Source organism: Podarcis erhardii (genome assembly GCF_964252035.2).
Source record: "Podarcis erhardii genome assembly, chromosome: 2".
Classification (NCBI taxonomy): Eukaryota; Metazoa; Chordata; class Lepidosauria; order Squamata; family Lacertidae; genus Podarcis; species Podarcis erhardii.
Window position 1 is genome coordinate 115683862 of NC_138498.1, and position 18536 is coordinate 115702397.

The window sequence follows — 18536 nt, forward strand, 5'->3', positions numbered from 1 at the left end:
ACCCCCGCCCTGCTTAAAGAACGAGGGACATCCTGCCGTCTCTGTACTCCATTGTCAAAGGTTTCCTGCCCCACACAATGAATGGGAGGAGAAAGGTTTCCTGTTACCCAGGGAACTCTCGTCAACATGCAAACAGGGTGGGGAGAATATGGGACGGAGGGGGGGAGGGAGAGGACAACCCTGGAGGGGGCACTGCACCCAAATGAACATGGCACTGTGGACTAAGGCATTAGAGGACTCACTGCAACCCTGTGCTGAGAAGAAAGGGAGGCCAACACGACTGCACCTCACTGCCAGGCAAGAAAACTCTTCCCGTTATGGGCAAACGTTGCACAAAAGCTGAAGCAATTTGGTTTCGATGCAAGAGGACCGAGTTTGAATTTCAGCCCTCTAGTGCAGGGGGGGGGGCAAATTTCTCCTAATATGCCTGGAAACCCCAGAGAGTTTGTGGGAGACAGTACTGAGCTAGATAAGTGAGGGAGAACATTACGGCTCAAATGTAGCCCTCCAATCCTCTCTGTCTGGTCCACGCCATTCAGTCTCCCCAGACCACACCTCTCCCCTTGCCTCCCATCCTCTGTATGTGGCTTTTGCCGGCCTACGCTTTTCCCCTGAACTTGTCTAGAGAGAGAATAGAGTGAGCTCTAGGATGGGCCTTGGATGGAAATGCACTACACCCATACAGTCATGCCTCGTGTTGCGTCCGCTTCACGTTGCATCTTTTTAGGTTATGAACGCAGCACTGGGTTCGCTGCATGCGCAGCGCAGAAGGAATCTGCACGCTTTACGCATGCGCAGAAGCGATCTGCACACTTTATGCATGCGCAGAAGCGCTCTATTGTGCCGCGCACGTGCGCAGAAGCAGCACTCTAGTTGAGGACTTTTCAGGGTGCAAATGGCACCCGGGAACGGATCGAGTCCACAACTAGAGGTACCACTTGTAAAGCAGTGTCACTTTAAGCAGCCCTAAGAATTCTGGGAACTGTTGTTTTTTAAGGGTGCCACTATTCCTCTCCCAGAGCTACAATTCTAAGAAGGGCTTGTCTTGGTATTCAAAAGCCAAGTTCGTAGCTTGCGAATGCTGGGTTAGGCCCCATCTGCACAGTACATTTAAAGCAGTATCACATCACAGTCACAGCTTCCCCGCCCCACGCCCCAAATCCTAGGAAGTGTATTATGGGTTGTTATGTACTAAGTTGAATAGAATCCAAAATGCCGCAGCCTGACTGGTCCCAGAACAATAGGCTCCAGAATGCAGCAGTCTGATTGGTCCGCAGGAGCCACCCAATCCAGCTCCAGGTGGAAGTGAATCTGCAACCTGATTAGCCTACAGGTGAATCCCGGAAATTAGCCAATCACGCATTGCCCATTATGTAAATAATGTATATAAGGCAGACATTCTGGGGGAACCTCCATTCCTCCTCACCACTATGAGCTGAATAAAGAGCATGAAATCCACTCTCGACTCTGAGTATATTTCTGAGCCATTTCAGAAATAACAAACCCAGATGAAGACAAAAGGGTGTGATTAACTTGGATGGGAAACAGGGAAATGTAAATACAGTGGTACCTCTGGATACGAACGGGATCCGTTCTGGAGCCCCGTTCGCATCCTGAAGTAAACGTAACACGTGACTGCGTGTCTGCGCATGCAGCGTTTCGCCACTTCTGTGCATGTGCATGACATCATTTTGAGCATCTACGCATGTGTGAGTGGTGAAACCCAGAAGTAACACACTCCGTTACTTCCGGATCTCCGCGGAGCGCAACCCGAAAATACTTAACTTGAAGCTACTGTATGACTGTATCTCTTTTGTTACACTTGATGGGTGTTTGGTGGAGGGCAAGGAGAACCATGGGGCAGGGTCCAGGATGCTCAGATTACTGCCACCAGACCTCCCCTTTCATGATGTAACTGTGATGTATGAGTGATGTAGTTTGTGGGGGATGTAACATGGGGATTAGCAGCTAATAAAAGTTTGGGTGCTCTTTTGTTCGGGGCTTCCATCTTGTTCCACCTTGTGGCAGGTGGGAGTCCTGTGGCGACAGTCTTCAATAAAGACCAAGCCTACTGGCTGCTGTTTTGCTCTGGTATTCCTGGCTGGTGTCCTTGTTTTTTGTCCAAGGGAGCCCTCAGATTTCTCCGTTAACAGTTCAATGTCCCATCTAGTCCAGCATCCTTTTCTCACAATGGGCAAACAGGTGGCTCTGGAAAACTCTCCAGCAAGACCTAAGCACAAGAGTATTCTCGCCCCCCACCCCCGTGGTCCACAGGATTCAGAAGCATCCCTGCCTCCAACAATGGTGAAGGTAAAGGGACCCCTGCCCATTAGGTCCAGTCGTGGCCAACTCTGGGGTTGTGGCACTCATCTCGTATTGCTGGCCGAGGGAGCCGGCATACAGCTTCCAGGTCATGTGGCCATCATGACTAAGCTGCTTCTGGCGAACTAGAGCAGTGCACGGAAACACCGTTTACCTTCCTGCCAGAGCGGTACCTATTTATCTACTTGCACTTTGACGAGCTTTCGAACTGCTAGGCTGGAAGGAGCAGGGACCGAGCAACGGGAGCTCACCCTGTTGCGGGGATTTGAACCACCGACCTTCTGATTGGCAAGTCCTAGGCTCTGTGGTTTAACCCACAGCGCCACCCCGTCCCTTTTATTGATAGCCTTACTCTTCATTAATTTGCCCAGTCCTCTTTTAAAGACATCCAAGTTTATCATTGCCTCCTGCAGGAGTGAGTTCCACAATTTAACTATGCCCTGCATGAAGAAGTATTTATTTTCTTTTATCTGAGCTTGTGGATAGAATCTCCAGTCCTTTATTGGAGACTTTTGCGGGAGGTTCTCTAGCTAAAGTATATCCTGCCATCTCAGCTTCAGCTTGGGATGCTGTTGGGTTTCTTCCAGTGCAGTTTAGTCTAAGATAAACAAAAGACTTAGATAAACAGGATGAGCTTCGGAAGAGACCCGCTATATCATTGTGCTTTGAGGAAAAGCTGGAACTGTTGCAGGGGCAAGAAGATGATGTTAATACATCAAAAGCTGTGAAGATAGCATTGCAGACAAGTGCCTTTGTTATTGAACTTCACGAAGCAGTTGAGCAGAGGGATGTATCACAAAGCATCTATTTTTATCCCCCCCCCCCTTTTGGAACAGTTTTATTCGAGTTTGGGATTTTTACATACATTATATTACCTCCTTCCAATTCTTAAATTTTCCGTACAATTCCCCCCCCCCCAATATCCATTGGAAGGGTTCAAACAATTATCCTCAGCCATGGGTATAGTGTCTTTAGTTTCCACCGAATGTAATTTGTTCCAGTAGTTTTTATCCATTGAAGATAGGGGTTCCATCTGTTCCTTATCGTGGTGGACTTGACCTTCCACGTTGTTTCCTGTGACATGACTGCAACAATGTCTGACTGAATAAGTCCAAACAAATAACTATTACATGCCTCTACTTTCCATTTTTCTAATCTTGAAGTTTCTTTTTTGAATCCTTTCATTTGTCGATACTCAATCTCTCATTGTAGCCAATCTGTCACATACCCTCTAATTTCTTCAAATTTAGCTTATTGTTTTTTTCTTCTAATACCATTCTATACGTTGCCCAGTCACCTTTTGCATCTTTCCTTTTTACAGCCGTGACTTCTATCAGAGAGGTCCACCAGAGGGCTTTAGGTTCCAACAACATCTGTATTTCTCCCAGATCTTATAAAGAGATCTCCTGATTATATGATTTTTAAAAAACCTGTGCGCCTTTACCTTATTGTAAGCTAAATATGCATGCCAGCAGAACTGGTTATCGAAACCCTCTAGGTCTAGCAAATCTGTATCTTTGAGTATGATCCACTCCCTGAATGCAACTCCAGACAGTCCTAGACTCCCATCCACCAGCATGGATGATGGGAGTTGAGGCATTGAGGGGCAGGCAATATCTGGAGGGCCACAGGTTGCCTATCTTTGGTCTGAGACATTGAAATACTCTGATGGCCTAGGGCATTGAACTTTAACTGGTCTCAGGTGGGTTACAGCAACAGCAACAGAGGCAGCGGCGGCGGCGGCGGCACACAAACGGAGTAAGCCCCATTAAACACCAATAAACTTCTGACTAGCCATGTAAACCACTGTACTGTAAGTTAATTGTTCAATGAATTCTTAACTGAGTGCCAGGCTTCGAAATTTCTAAAAATTGCATCCATTGCTCCACCCACTGGTCACTACTGCCATGTGGCCCTTGGAAAGCTGACCATAAAGGAATGTGGCCCTCAGGCTGGAAATAGTTATCCATCCTGGAGCGCAATAAGGAGCCAGCCAGTCAAGCAAAATTGCTTTACAGTGGTACCTCGGGTTAAGTACTTAATTCGTTCCGGAAGTCCCTTCTTAACCTGAAACTGTTCTTAACCTGAAGCACCACTTTAGCTAATGGGGCCTCCTGCTGCCGCCGGAGCACAATTTCTGTTCTCATCCTGAAGCGAAGTCCTTAACCCGTGGTACTATTTCTGGATTAGTGGAGTCGTATGTAACCTGAAGCGTCTGTAACCCGAGGTACCACTCCTTCAGAACCCAACTCTCCTCGATTTTTTGCTTCTGAGCCTCTCTAGGTATAGCAGGGAGCTGCTGCCTGTACAGTGGTACCTCAGGGTAAGTACTTAATTCGTTCCGGAGGTCCGTTCTTAACCTGAAACTGTTCTTAACCTGAAGCACCACTTTAGCTAATGGGGCCTTCCGCTGCCACCATGCCGCCGCTGCACGATTTCTGTTCTCATCCTGAAGCAAAGTTCTTAACCCGAGGTACTATTTCTGGGTTAGCGGAGTCTGTAACCTGAAGCGTATGTAACCCGAGGTACCACTGTATACCTTTACTTGAGAGTACGTCCCACTGAACTTAGCTCTGAGCAGCCCTGAACAAGAGTTGCCCTGTACATTATTTATTCTTCTGTTTATTGCTATTACTCCCGTTGCATTTACAGCCGGCATTTCCTCCAAAGGAATCCAGGTAAATAATAATAATAATAATAATAATAATAATAATAATAATAATAATAATAATTTATTATTTGTACCCCGCTCATCTGGCTGGGTTTCCCCAGCCACTCTGGGCGGCTTCCATAAAAACCAAAAATACATTAAAATATCACAGATATCATGGTTCTCTCCCCATCTGCCCCGCCCTCCATTTCAATCTCACAACAACCCTGCGATGTAGGTTGGGCTGAGCAAGGCATTTTCATCTTGCTCCACCGGGCTCCTAGTCCACCACCCCACTTCTTCCAGCCACTTCCCACACAACACCTCGAAGCAACATCGTCTCCAGGCACTGCGGTCGTCTGCAAGGGATTCCCATTGTCTCCCCAGACAGGCAGACAGATTCCCCTAAGAATGACACTGGTTTCACATAGACAACACGCAGTGTCTCTGCTGTTGAAGGGCCATCTGTCATGGCTGCTGTAGCTGAGATCCCTTGCATTGCAAGGGTTGGACTGGATGACCCTCGGGACCCCTTAGGACGCGACAGTTATATGAGAACTTCCCTTCTCTCTCTCTCTTCTTTTCTTTCTCTCTCTCCCTCAAGGGGTTAAGTGCAGCGAGCTTCGCGCGCCTAGAGAGGAGGGAAACCAGAACCACATGGCGAGGAAGGGAAGGGAAAGAGTGCGCAAAGAGATAGAAAAGCAGTGAGGTCACTTTCCTGCCCCACCTTCTCCCCTTCCTGGTCGGAAGCTTCCCTTTTGCACCGCCAGCCCTCCTCCCTCCCCCTTCCCATCATTGCCTTCTGCTGGGGACGGCAGGAGCCCGGAAAACGTGGACGGTTTGCAAAGGCAGTGGAAGCAACAGGCGAGTGAATAATAATAATAATAATAATAATAATAATAATAGGAGTCAGGATTCCTGGGAGGGAGAAGAGGGGTGGGAGGTGGGAATCGGGAGAGTCGGAGATGTGGCGGGCGTTTTCCCAGTCTCCCAGGTGGACGCAGGCAGGCAGGAGTACCTAAGATGAAACGTGTTGGCTAATACACACACACACGTGTATGCTAATAGCAGCCTCCTTCTGCAGAAGAGCTGCAAGCTCGGCGGCAGGAGCAGCTGCCTTGCATGCAGAAGGTTCCCCCGGTTCAGGCGCGGAGTGAAGGCACAAAGTGCCCGCGCCCTCCCAGATCCAGGACAGGCTCATATCCCAGGAATCTGTCATCAGCATCACAGCCAAGCACACACAAGCCCTTCCAGGAATGAGCAGCACCTGCGGTTGGTGCACCTGCCTTGCATGTAGAAGGCCTCGATTCAGTCCCCAGCGGTATCTACAGGTTCAGCCTGAAAGCCCGGAGAAGCGCTGCCGGTCAGTGTTTTGACAGCACTAAGCTGAGATGCCAGAAGGGGGGGAAATGGAGGCAGTGAGAGATTTTACTTTCTTGGGCTCCATGATCACTGCAGATGGTGACAGCAGTCGCGAAATTTAGAGATGCCTGCTTCTTGGGAGAAAAGCAGGGACAAACCTAAACAATATCTTAAAAAGTGGAGACATCACCTTGCCAGTAAAGGTCCGTATAGTAAAAGCTATGGTTTTCCCAGTAGTGATGTATGGAAGTGAGAGCTGGACCATAAACAAGGCTGATCAGAGTTCAAGGATGTTTTCCAGCCCAGAGGGCATGAAGCAGGACAAGTGAGAGATGTGGCCTTCTTAGGAGACACTTGAGGGCCATGTACGGAGGTCTGCATGTAGCAGAAATCACATTGTTTCTCTTTTTACTCTTTCCCTATTTTTTCTGTTGTTCCCTGTGTTGAGTTTAAGATTGTAAGCTCCTTGGGGCAGGGACCTCTTGCACTCAGTGAAGGGACTTTGTCCTGGAAGATTCAATTGCTTTGTTTTTTTAAAAAAAACTGGTTTAATTGCTTTGGAATTGTTTTATTTCTTCATTTTAACTACGTGTGGATTTTATAACTTGATTTCATATTTGCAAACCACTTAAAAAGCCTTTTTGGCATACAAACGGATAAATAACATTAATTGCCGAAAGTCAATTTGTCTTCACAATGCGGCCTTAAGTGCGTGTCCACATTCCTCAAATTGGGAAGCGACAGGAGTGTGGTGCGTTCAAGGAGATACTTCTTTGGTCCAATCTTGCACCGGTTTCCTTTTTCCCACTTAAACTGATGGAATTTCCTTTCCTGTCTAGGTGCCGCGTGCCAGGAGTCAAAATGGAGGAGTTGGCCTCGCCAGGACTCACGTCGGCGGAGGGCATGCCAGGGAAAGAACTTCGCATTGTCCAAGTTGGGACGAGCGCGGAATCGATTCCGCCTCGGGTTAAGCAAGAACCAGAGGATCGGGTGCAGGAGTTCTGGGAAGCCAGGAAGCAGGAATTCCTGAAGACGGCGGCACCGTCCTCGTATCCCGGGTGGGGAGATGCACAATTGCCTCGGCCCCCGATGGAGGAGAGTTCTGCAGGGACGAAGGCCTCCTTCGAAGGGGCGTCAGACACTAAGCAGTGGTCCAGAGAAGAGAGTGCAAATCTGTCCCTGCCAGGCCTGAGCGGCAAGGAGGTCCACGAGGCTCAGGAAAACGCAGACGCCTCTGTGGGAGTGAAGGAGGAGATCCCAGACGCCCTCAACATGGAGATGCGCTGCCAGCGCTTCCGGCATTTCGGTTACCGGGAGGCTGAGGGTCCCCGCAAGGTCTTTTGCCAGCTCTGGGAGCTCTGCCGCCAGTGGCTGAAGCCCGAGAGACACACCAAGGAGCAGATCCTGGAGCTGGTGATCCTGGAGCAGTTCCTGATGATCCTGCCCCTGGAGATGCAGTGCTGGGTTCGAGAGAGGGGGCCGGAGACCGGCAACCAGGCTGTGGCCCTGGCAGAGGATTTCCTGTGGAGGCCGCAAAGGACGGAGCAGAAGGTGAGGGCAGGTTGCTTGTCGAGTGGGAAGGGACCCCAGGAGGTCATCCAGCCCAACCCGCTGCTCAATGCGGGCTTAAAAGTTTATTTATTGTTTGTATCCCACCTCTTACCCAAGGAGCTCAAGGGACACTGCAGATCTGAATTCGCTACTGAATACACACCAGGGTGGATTTGATTTAAATCAAATCAATTTAAATCACAATTTAAATCATTAGTCAGTAAGGCTTGGTTTAAAACATTTTTTTTTTTACAGAAAGACTCATTCTTGCTGGTATAATCTTAATATTTACAACCAATCAGATGAAGGTTTCCAATAGACCAATAATTATGAAATTATTGTGAGGTATGATGATGATAATAATAATAATAATAATTTATTATTTATACCCCACCCATCTGGCTGGGCTTCCAAAGCCACTCTGGGCAGCTTCCAACCAAATATTAAAATACTGTGATACATCAAACATTAAAAGCTTCCCTAAACAGGGGTGGGAGGGCGTTCCACAGGGAGGGCACCACTACTGAGAAGGCCCTCTGCCTGGTTCCCTGTAACTTCACTTCTCCCCATGAGGGAACTGCCAGAAGGCCCTCGGTGCTGGACCTCAGTGTCCGGGTAGAATGATGGGGGTGGAGACGCTCCTTCAGATATACTGGACCGAGGCCATTTAGGGCTTTAAAGGTCAGCACCAACACTTTGAATTGTGCTCGGAAATGTACTGGGAGCCAATGTAGGTCTTTCAATACCGGTGTTATATGGTCTCGGTGGCCACTCCCAGTCACCAGTCTGGCTGCCACATCCTGGATTAGTTGTAGTTTCCGGGTCACCTTCAAAGGTAGCCCCACGTAGAGCGCATTGCAGTAGTCTAAGCGGGAGATAATCAGAGCATGCACCACTCTGGTGAGGCAGTCTGCAGGCAGATAGGGTCTCAGCCTGCATACCAGACAGAGCTGGTAAACAGCTGCCCTAGACACGGATTTGACCTGTGCGTCCATGGACAGCTGTGAGTCCAGAATGACTCCCAGGCTGTGCACCTGGTCCTTCAGGGGCACAGTTACCCCATTTAGGACCAGGGAATCCTCCACACCTGCCTGCCTCCTGTCCCCCAAAAACAGTACAGTGGTGCCTCGCAAGACGAAAAGAATCCGTTCCGCGATTCTCTTCGTCTAGCGGTTTTTTCGTCTTGCGAAGCACGCCCATTGACGGCTTAGCGGATTAGCGCTATTAGCGGTCTAGAGGCTTTTAGCGATCAGCTGAGAAGCGGCTTAGCGGCTTAGGAAAAGGGCGAAAAAAGTGAAAGAAACCCGCGAAAACTCGCAAGACATTTTCGTCTTGCGAAGCAACCCCATAGGGAAATTCGTTTTGCGAAGCGCCTCCAAAACGGAAAACCCTTTCGTCTAGCGGGTTCTCCATCTTGCGAGGCGTTCGTCTTGCGGGGCACCACTGTACTTCTGTCTTGTCAGGATTCAATCTCAATCGGTTAGCCGCCATCCATCCTCCAACCGCCTCCAGGCACTCACACAGGACCTTCACTGCCTTCACTGGTTCTGATTTGAAAGAGAGGTAGAGCTGGGTATCCGCATACTGATGAACACCCAGCCCAAACCCCCTGATGATCTCTCCCAGCAGCTGCATGTAGATGTTGAAAAGCATGGGGGAGAGGACAGAACCCTGAGGCACCCCACAAGTGAGAGCCCAGGGCTCTGAACACTCATTCACCCCCCCCCCAATTTCTGAACACAGCCCAGGAGGAAGGAGCAGAACCACTGTATGACAGTGCCCCCAGCTCCCAGCCGCTCAAGACGGTCCAGAAGGATGTTATGGTCGATGGTATCAAACGCCGCTGAGAGATCCAGCAGAACTAGGAAACAGCTCTCACCTTTGTCCCTAGCGCGCCAGAGATCATCAACCAGTGCGACCAAGGCAGTTTCAGTCCCATGATGAGGCCTGAATCCCTACTGGAAGGGATCCAAATGGTCCATTTCTTCCAGGCGTGCCTGGAGTTGTTCAGCAACCACTCACTCAATCACCTTGCCCAAGAATGGAAGATTTGAGACTGGGCGATAGTTGGCGATTGTGGCCACATCTAAATATAGTTTTTTAAGAAGCGGTTTAATAACCGCCTCTTTCAGCAGGTCTGGGAAGGCTCCCTCACGGAAGGAAGCATTCACCACCCCACGAAGCCCATCGCCCAGCCCTTCCCAGCTAGCTTTTATAAGCCAAGATGGGCAAGGATCAAGGAGACAGGTGGTTGGTTTCACTTGTCCAAACAGCCTGTCCACATCCTTGGAGGTAACAGATTGGAATTGATTCCACGCAATTTGACTAGACTCTCCCGCTCCGGCCCTACTCCCACGGTGGCATCTACCTCTTCCCGAATCTGAACGACTTTATCTGCAAAACTTTGCAAAATCATTGCAGGAGATCATGTGGCCCGTACTGGGCCCCGATGTAGCAGGTGGTTCCGCTAAATTGTGAACCACCTGGAAAAGTCTCCTGCTGCTGTTTTCTGCAGATGCAATAGAGGTGGTGAAGAAAGTCTTCGCCGTCGCTACCGCCACTTGCTAGGCTCGACGTTGAGCTCTAACCCGTGTCCGGTCAGCTTCAGAATAGGTCATCCGCCACCGGCGCTCTAGCCGTCTCAACGATTGTTTCATTGCCCTCAGATCCGTGAAAAACCATGGGGCTGTCCGGGCTCCATGCAATCGGAGAGGGCGCTTCGGAGCCAAACAGTCAATAGCCCTGGTTAACTCCACATTCCAGCGGGCCACCAGGGAATCAGCTGAAAGGCCATCAGCATGGGATAAAACATCCCCTACCACTCTCTGGAAACCATTTGAATCCATTAAGTGGCGGGGGCGGACCATCCAAATTGGTCCCGCCTCCCAGCAGAGGGGAAGGGTCACGGAGAAGTCCAGTTGCACCAGGAAGTGATCTGACCATGGCACTTCTTTCGTTTCGCTTTTACTTAGTGTCAGATCACCAACATCCAGAGAGGTGAACACCAGGTCCAAGGCATATCCACAGCTATGGGTTGGGCCAGACTTATTCAGGGACAGTCCCATGGAGGCTATGCTTTCCATGAAGTCCCGAGCGGCCCCTTGTAAGGTCATGTCGGCATGGATGTTAAAATCCCCTGAGACAAACAAACTAGGTGTCTCCAGGAGAACATCTGCCACAAGCTGAAGCAGTTCGGGCAGGGAATCCTTGGTGCAGTGGGGAGGTCGGTACACCAAAGGAATCCTGTACTGCCCCTATTACCCAACTTCCAGAACATGCACTCAGAGAACTGGGTCTTCCCAATAGGACGCCTGGTGCAAACTAATGACTTCCTAAAAAACACTGCAACCCCCCCTCCCTGCACACATGACTTGGGTTGCTGTGCATAAGAGAAACCTGGTGGACAAGAAGCGGCAAGGACACGCCCATCTGCTTTATCCAACCAAGTCTCTGTTACACATGCCAGGTCAAGTCCTCCATCCATGATAAAGTCATGGATGGCAGTGGTCTTATGAATCATTGACCTGGCATTGCACAGCAGCACCTTCAGGTCATGTGGGTATCCCTTGCTGATTCTAGTATCCGTTCGGTCAGGACCAGACCCGGAGCCAGGGATAGCCCTTAGACAACGACTAAACATGCCTCCTCTGTAATGTCATGGTCTGGTCTTAGCGTAACTCCTCCTCCTACCCGTGATCACTGAGATTGGTTGTCCCAGCGCATCCCCCTCTGTGGAACATGCCCCAGCCATTTTGTTGGCTGGGACCCACTCCCCGGCAGCCCTGACCCCTCCCCTTAAGAACAAAATAAAACCTTAAAACAATAAAAAAAAACCCAGAAAACAATAAAACAATACAAACAAAAACCTGTAAAAATTACAAATTCATCAAAATCAAACAAATTCCCAAGCCCAACCAAACATCCATCTCCCCCACCCCCCCACATACAAAAAAGTCAAAAGGGAAAGGAAAATTTTAAAACATTTTAAAAAGAACTCTGCGCCCCTCCGGGTCCTCATGGGCAGCAGCAGCAGTGACAGCAACGGTCCCTGTGAGGCCTGTCAGGCCCTGCCCTGGGCCAGGTGGTGAGTGGCAGGAGCAGGGCCCTCAGGTACTTACGCAGGGGAGTCCTCCTGGGCAGCACAGCAGAAGCAGTCCTTGTGAGGCCTGTCAGGCCCCGCCCTGGGCCAGGTGGTGAGTGGCAGGAGCAGGGCCCTTCTGCTGTACTTTATTGGAAGGTGAAAAATAATAATTTCCTCAATAACAGTTTAGACAATTTATTTAACTGGAACAATAACATAGCATATGTATCCATGTTTGTTAACTGATGTGGTTAAACAATTTTAAAACAATACTTAGACTGAACAAAAAATTCCTTCCAGTAACACCTTAAAGACCAACTAAGTTAGTGCTAGGTATGAGCTTTCGTGTGCATGCACACTTCTTCAGATAAATCATAGAAAAATGGGGCAACTTTGTCATGTTTTGGTGTAATAAGACAGGGATCTCCCTTTCTTTCCCTCTTTCCCTTACCTGAAGGTATCTGAAGAAGTGTGCATGCACACGAAAGCTCATACCTAGAACTAACTTAGTTGGTCTTTAAGGTGCTACTGGAAGGAATTTTTTGTTTTGACTATGGCAGACCAACACGGCTACCTATCTGTAACTAATACTTAGACTGAGTTATGGCACACATGAAAATCTTAAACAAATCCTTATTTCCTGATGAGTAGCCTTTGGACTATAATGTAACTTAAATCGAAAACTATCTTTAGAAAGATTTTTCCTCCGAAAGCATTTTATTTTAAAAATCCGATTTAAATTTTTAAAAATCTGACTTTTTTTAAAAAAAAAATGATTAAAAATTTTTAAAAATCTGATTTTTTATCTTTAAAAAAAATCATTGATTTTTGTCCACCCTGATACACACCAACATACATGTGCATATTCACATGGATTTCCAAACTCATTTTAAAAAAACATATTGCATATTGCCCTTATTTCCCCCCCCCCCAGACAGTGGAGGATTTGGACAGTTCTGCTGCCGGTTCCCCCAAGTCGGAGCTGGATCCGTCAGACATTGTGAAGATTGAGCTGCCCGTGGATGGTGATGGTGAGGAGACTCAAAGTGGGGTTTGGGGGGGAGGTGGGGTACAGGTGAGGACAGAGCCCTTTGACAAAAGATTGAATCCGCTGGTCAGAGGCAGGGATGCCTCTGAACATCAGTTGCTGGAAACCACAGGAAGGGACACGGTTTGGATATGTAATTCAAAACCTGTTTGAAGTCCATATCGTGATATTGGTTTCATAATTTTTGACCTTGCAATATATCGCAAATCATAATGTTGTTGTGTGTTCTGCAAAAATGACAATATGGGGAAAAAACATGAAGCCAGCCAATGCTTCTCTCAATTCCTGCAGCCCCTGTTATTTTATTTTTTAAAAAATTATTTATTTGGATTTTCAAATTAATTTTTTTACAGAGATGTATATATCAAACATAAATCATAATTCCAAGAAATCTCCTGGTCATTTCCTCCCACATCTTTTGTGATGATCCAAATCTTTTACATCTCCATTGTGTCCAGGATTCACTCTTAAGACTGCAAGTGATATTCCAGCCCTACTAATAATTTTACCGGCTTACAATGGTCTTTAAGATAAGTTATAAATTTCCCCCATTCCTTATTAAAATCTTGGTCTTCCTGATTTCTGATTCTTCCGGTCATTTTAGCCATTTCAGCATAATCCATCAACTTTACCCGTCATTCTTCTCTAGTAGGGACTTTATCTTCTTTCCATCTCTGGGCATACATCTGCAGCCCCTGTTAGCTCTGCCTGCTCAGCTCCGTGCCATGATGGCGTCCGGCACTCTTCTTAGCTGCGTCACTGCTGCTGTCCGTGCCGGTAAAAACCTCTTCCAGCTTCCTTAGCACTCGTAGCAGAGCTTGCACAGCGGGAAAGCTGTTGCTTTGTGTGGGAATAATTCAGACTTCAATGCAGGTTTTACTCTTATCTCCAAAGTCTTTATTGCATAGAAAAACATCGTTAATCAGCCTGGTAAGCTGGCTGCCATCCCTCCGCTTTCTCGGCAAAAGCGAAAGAAAAAAGACACACAGAGAAACACTCCCCTATGTGAACATAGCCACGCGTCAGAATGTGAGACGTCACTCAGAACTGTTTAACCCTGTAAGTTCTGATTCTCCCCTGACTCATGCAGCGGATCACAAGAGCAGACGCAGGCAGAAATCACGATGCAGGAAAAAACGTGAAGCCAGCCAGTGCCTCTACTTAGCTCGGTATACAGTGGTACCTCGGGTTAACTACTTAATTTGTTCTGGAGGTCCGTTCTTAACCTGAAACTGTTCTTAACCTGAAGCACCACTTTAGCTAATGGGGCCTCCTGCTGCTGCCGCACGATTTCTGTTCTCACCCTGAAGCAAAGTTCTTAACCTGAGGTACTATTTCTGGGTTAGCGGAGTCTGTAACCTGAAGCGTCTGTAACCTGAAGCATATGTAACCTGAGGTACCACTGTATTGTGATGTTTAGCTGCTGATATAGCACATACAGTGGTACCTTGGGTTACAGACGCTTCAGGTTACAGACTCCGCTAACCCAGAAATAGTACCTTGGGTTAAGAACTTTGCTTCAGGGTGAGAACAGAAATCGTGCAGCAACAGTGGGAGGCCCCATTAGTTAAAGTGGTACCTCAGATTAAGAACAGTTTCAGGTTAAGAACGGACCTCCAGAACGGGTTAAATTCTACACCCGAGATACCACTGTAGTTCAAAAGCAGATAGCGCCCAGCTCTACTTGTGCTCCAATCCTGCTTCCTGGTTTCCTACTGGCCTCTGGTTGGCCACTGTGAGAATGGGACCCTAAGCTAGATGGGGCATTGGCCTGATCCAGCAGACTCCTCTTAACCCCTTATTTGCGTTATTCCAGGAGTCAGTGACCAGCAGCAATATATCCTTGGGGGAGCGGCCGGCTTGGAGGAGGGGATGTACGGCCATGTGAGGAAGAAGGTGGTCTTGGGCCCCCGTCCGAAGACGCTGAAGGCACCGCCCAAGGAGAAGCCCCACAAGTGCCAGTACTGCGGGAAGATCTCCGACTGCCGCGCCCACCTGATCATCCACGAGCGGACGCACACGGGCGAGAAGCCGCACAAGTGCTCGGCCTGTGGCAAGTGCTTCACGCGGAAGGAGTCCCTCATCATCCACGAGCGCTTCCACACGGGTGAGAAGCCGTACAAGTGCTCGGCCTGCGGCAAGACCTTCAGCGACAAGATCGGGCGGCTGATCCACGAGCGGACCCACACGGGCGAGCGGCCCTACAAGTGCCCCGAGTGCGGGAAGAGCTTCGGCACGCGCTGCAACCTCCTGCGCCACCGGAGGGTACACACGGGGGAGAAGCCATACCGGTGCGCCGAGTGCGGCCAGAGCTTCCGCTACCGGCCGCAGCTGGTGATCCACGAGGGCAGCCACAAGGGGGAGAAGCCCTACAAGTGCCCCGAGTGCGGTGAGAGCTTCAGCCAGACGCGGCACCTGGTCATCCACAAGTGGACCCACACGGGGGAGAGGCCCCACAAGTGCGCCGTCTGCGGCAAGAGCTTCAACCAGAAATCGGACCTGGTCACGCACACCCGGACCCACACGGGCGAGAAGCCGTACGCCTGCTCCGAGTGCGGGAAGAGCTTCATCTCCAGCTGCCAGCTGAGGAAGCACGAGCGGATCCACACGGGCGAGAAGCCCTACCAGTGCACCGAGTGCGGGAAGCGCTTCACCTACAGCTCACACCTGACGACGCACAAGCGCACCCACACGGGGGAGAAGCCCTACCAGTGCGCCGACTGCGGCAAGTGCTTCATCTCCAGCTCGCACTTCACCGCCCACAAGCGCACCCACACGGGGGAAAAGCCCTTCCGCTGTGCGCACTGTGGGAACGGCTACATCCAGAGGTCACAGCTGGCCAAGCACGAGAGGTCCCACACGGGCGAGAAGCCCTATGCCTGCTCCGAGTGCGGGCAGAACTTCCGCTGGAGCCAAGGCCTCAAGAAACACATGCGGACGCACACGGGAGAGAAGCCCTACCAGTGCCCCAGGTGCGAGAAAACCTTCTCCAGCTCCTCCAACCTCTCCCGGCACCAGAAGATCCACGCCAGGGAGAAGCCGTAGCGGCGGCTTCGTGTCCGGATCCAGTGGTGGGATCGTGGGTGCGGTCGGGTGCAGGGATACCAAAGAAGGACGTCCAAATCACCCAGGGGTTCAGTCCTAGTGGTTTATTCAAAGAAAGGTGCAGACTCCCAGCAAAGCAAGTGAATATACAGTGGTACCTCGGGTTACAGACACTTCAGGTTACAGACTGCACTAACCCAGAAATAGTACCTCGGGTTAAGAACTTTACCTCAGGATGAGAACAGAAATCGCGCGGCGGCAGCGGGAGGCCCCGTTAGCTAAAGTGGTACCTCAGGTTAAGAACATTTTCAGGTTAAGAATGGACCTCCAGAACGAATTAAGTTCTTAACCTGAGGTACCACGGTAAACATTATCTGAGCTCCTTGCTACAACAACTAATTGTGGGCTTATCTTGACTACCAAGATGGCGTTTGCAGGCCTTCCAGAACATGCCGCCTTTGGTTCAGCACACTGACAAGCAGTGCTCTCACCTCTCTGACAAAGCCTCTGGGGCTGCTGCAGCGAAAACCCGCTTTGAGGGACTTGTTTCTCTTCTCCCTGCCAAAAGGCACACTCTCCTCCAGCTGCCAGCTGCCCGGGAGCTGCAAGGGAGGGGCACTCTGGCTCACAGAACCAGCAAGTGGAACAAGGGCTGCTGGCTGAGGTTTTTTGGTATTGCTTTATGCCAGGTTTGGGGAACTTGTGGCCCTCTGGATGCAAGACTCCAGTTCCCATCATCCCCAGCCGATGCGGGCAATGGCCAGGAATGAAGGGAGCTGCGGTCCAGCAACACCTGGAGAGCTTTGGGTTCTGCCATTCTTGCTTTAGGGTGACCTGGAAGTAAGCCTGAAGTAGACTCTGAATATGCAAGGATGAGGTTTCATGGTTCAAGTGTGTCATAGGCCAGCTTTGAGAGTTTGCTTAATTGAAAGAGCCAGAAAATGAGTTCAGACGCAACACTATAGAAGAAGAAGAGTTTGGATTTGATATCCTGCTTTATCACAACCCGAAGGAGTCTCAAAGCGGCTCACATTCTCCTTTCCCTTCCTCCCCCACAACAAACACTCTGTGAGGTGAGTGGGGCTGAGAGACTTCAGAGAAGTGTGACTGGCCCAAGGTCACCCAGCAGCTGCATGTGGAGGAGCGGAGACGCAAACCCGGTTCCCCAGATTACGAGACTACCGCTCTTAACCACCACACCACACTGGCACTGTAGCCTGAGCAGATTGGAATAAAATTCAGATGGAAAGGGAATTGAAATATTTAGGCTGCCATCTCAGCCCTGCCCACTGAATTCAGTGGGGCTTACTCCCAGGTGTGTTGAGTTAGGATCGCTGCTTCTGCAGGGCTGGTGTCTTAAAAAGGTTGGTGCTGGATTTCAAAAAGTAAACCTTGTTGGCAAGGAACGTGATTGGTTTGTTGGTTTTTAACTGCTCTCTTGATGGATGTACACAACTGCTTTTAGGCACTGGGTTAGAGAGAATATTCTATTCCATTGTATTATAGAGGGATGTTTATCAATTTGCCATTGGTGCGTACCTATGTTATGGGCACATTTGTTTCTCGGCCGTGGTGATCCACCCAAAGCAGAAGGCAATATGTGCAAAGTCACAGCAGTTTAGATTGTAGCAACTGTACTGACTGTAGGTATTGTGTTAAAACTAACTCCAGGTCCTCATTAAATTCTAGCTGCTGTATCTCATGTGTAGTGGAACGTGCATTGCATTAAAAAATAAGTATCTTGCCTTTCCCGTCCGAGGAGCTCAAGGAGGTCTCCACCGTTTCCTCCCCAACCCCAACATCCTGTAACAACCTGGTAAGGTGAATTAAATTGAAAGAGTCAGGCCAAAAGCTGTTGTTCCAACAGTGGCCAACCGGTTGCCTCTGGGACGGTCGCAAGCAGGATGAGAACAGCTGACTCCCCACTTATGGCTCCCAGAAACTGGTATTTGGAGGCACTCAAAGGGATTTCTAGCTGAGATTCCTTGATCCAGTTGTGTAATGGAACACCACCATGCTCTGTTGTCCTGGGGTGCTATTTGCCAGAATTCTGCATGCCAGATAAGTCGGCTTTTCTCAGACAGAAACCCACCAAAATAAGCAGGTGAAGTGGTAAGGCTATGTAAGGTAAAGATAAAGGACCCCTGGGCGGTTGAGTCCAGTCAAAGGAGACTATGGGGTTGTAGTGTACACACCACAGAGCCATAGCATACAGAGCATAACACAAAAACACAGGAGGAGCCCACCTAGAGCAGATCAAGGGCCTATCCAGCCCAGCTTCCTGCTTTCACAGAGGCAAACTAGATGCCTGTGGGAAGCTCACATATACAGAACAACAAACCCCTGTGTTGCAAAACTTAACACTACAAACAATACAAGCAACACGCAGACCAGTATACTAGATAGCACTGTAATTCTTATTGCATAATATACATAGAATCATAGAGTTGGAAGAGACCACAAGGGCCATCGAGTCC

The 18536-nt window shown here is 49.3% G+C and overlaps 1 protein-coding gene across 1 annotated transcript; it reads left to right on the forward strand.

The window, feature by feature from the left end:
* The first annotated feature begins 5645 nt into the window (after positions 1-5645).
* Positions 5646-17826, forward strand: LOC309336681 (uncharacterized protein). Its single transcript, XM_081852838.1, has 4 exons — positions 5646-5840; positions 7174-7885; positions 12901-12997; positions 14831-17826. Exons 2-4 carry the CDS (start codon positions 7196-7198, stop codon positions 16057-16059), a joined length of 2016 nt encoding a protein of 671 aa, XP_081708964.1. The 5' UTR covers positions 5646-5840; positions 7174-7195; the 3' UTR covers positions 16060-17826.
* The last annotated feature ends 710 nt before the right edge of the window (positions 17827-18536 follow it).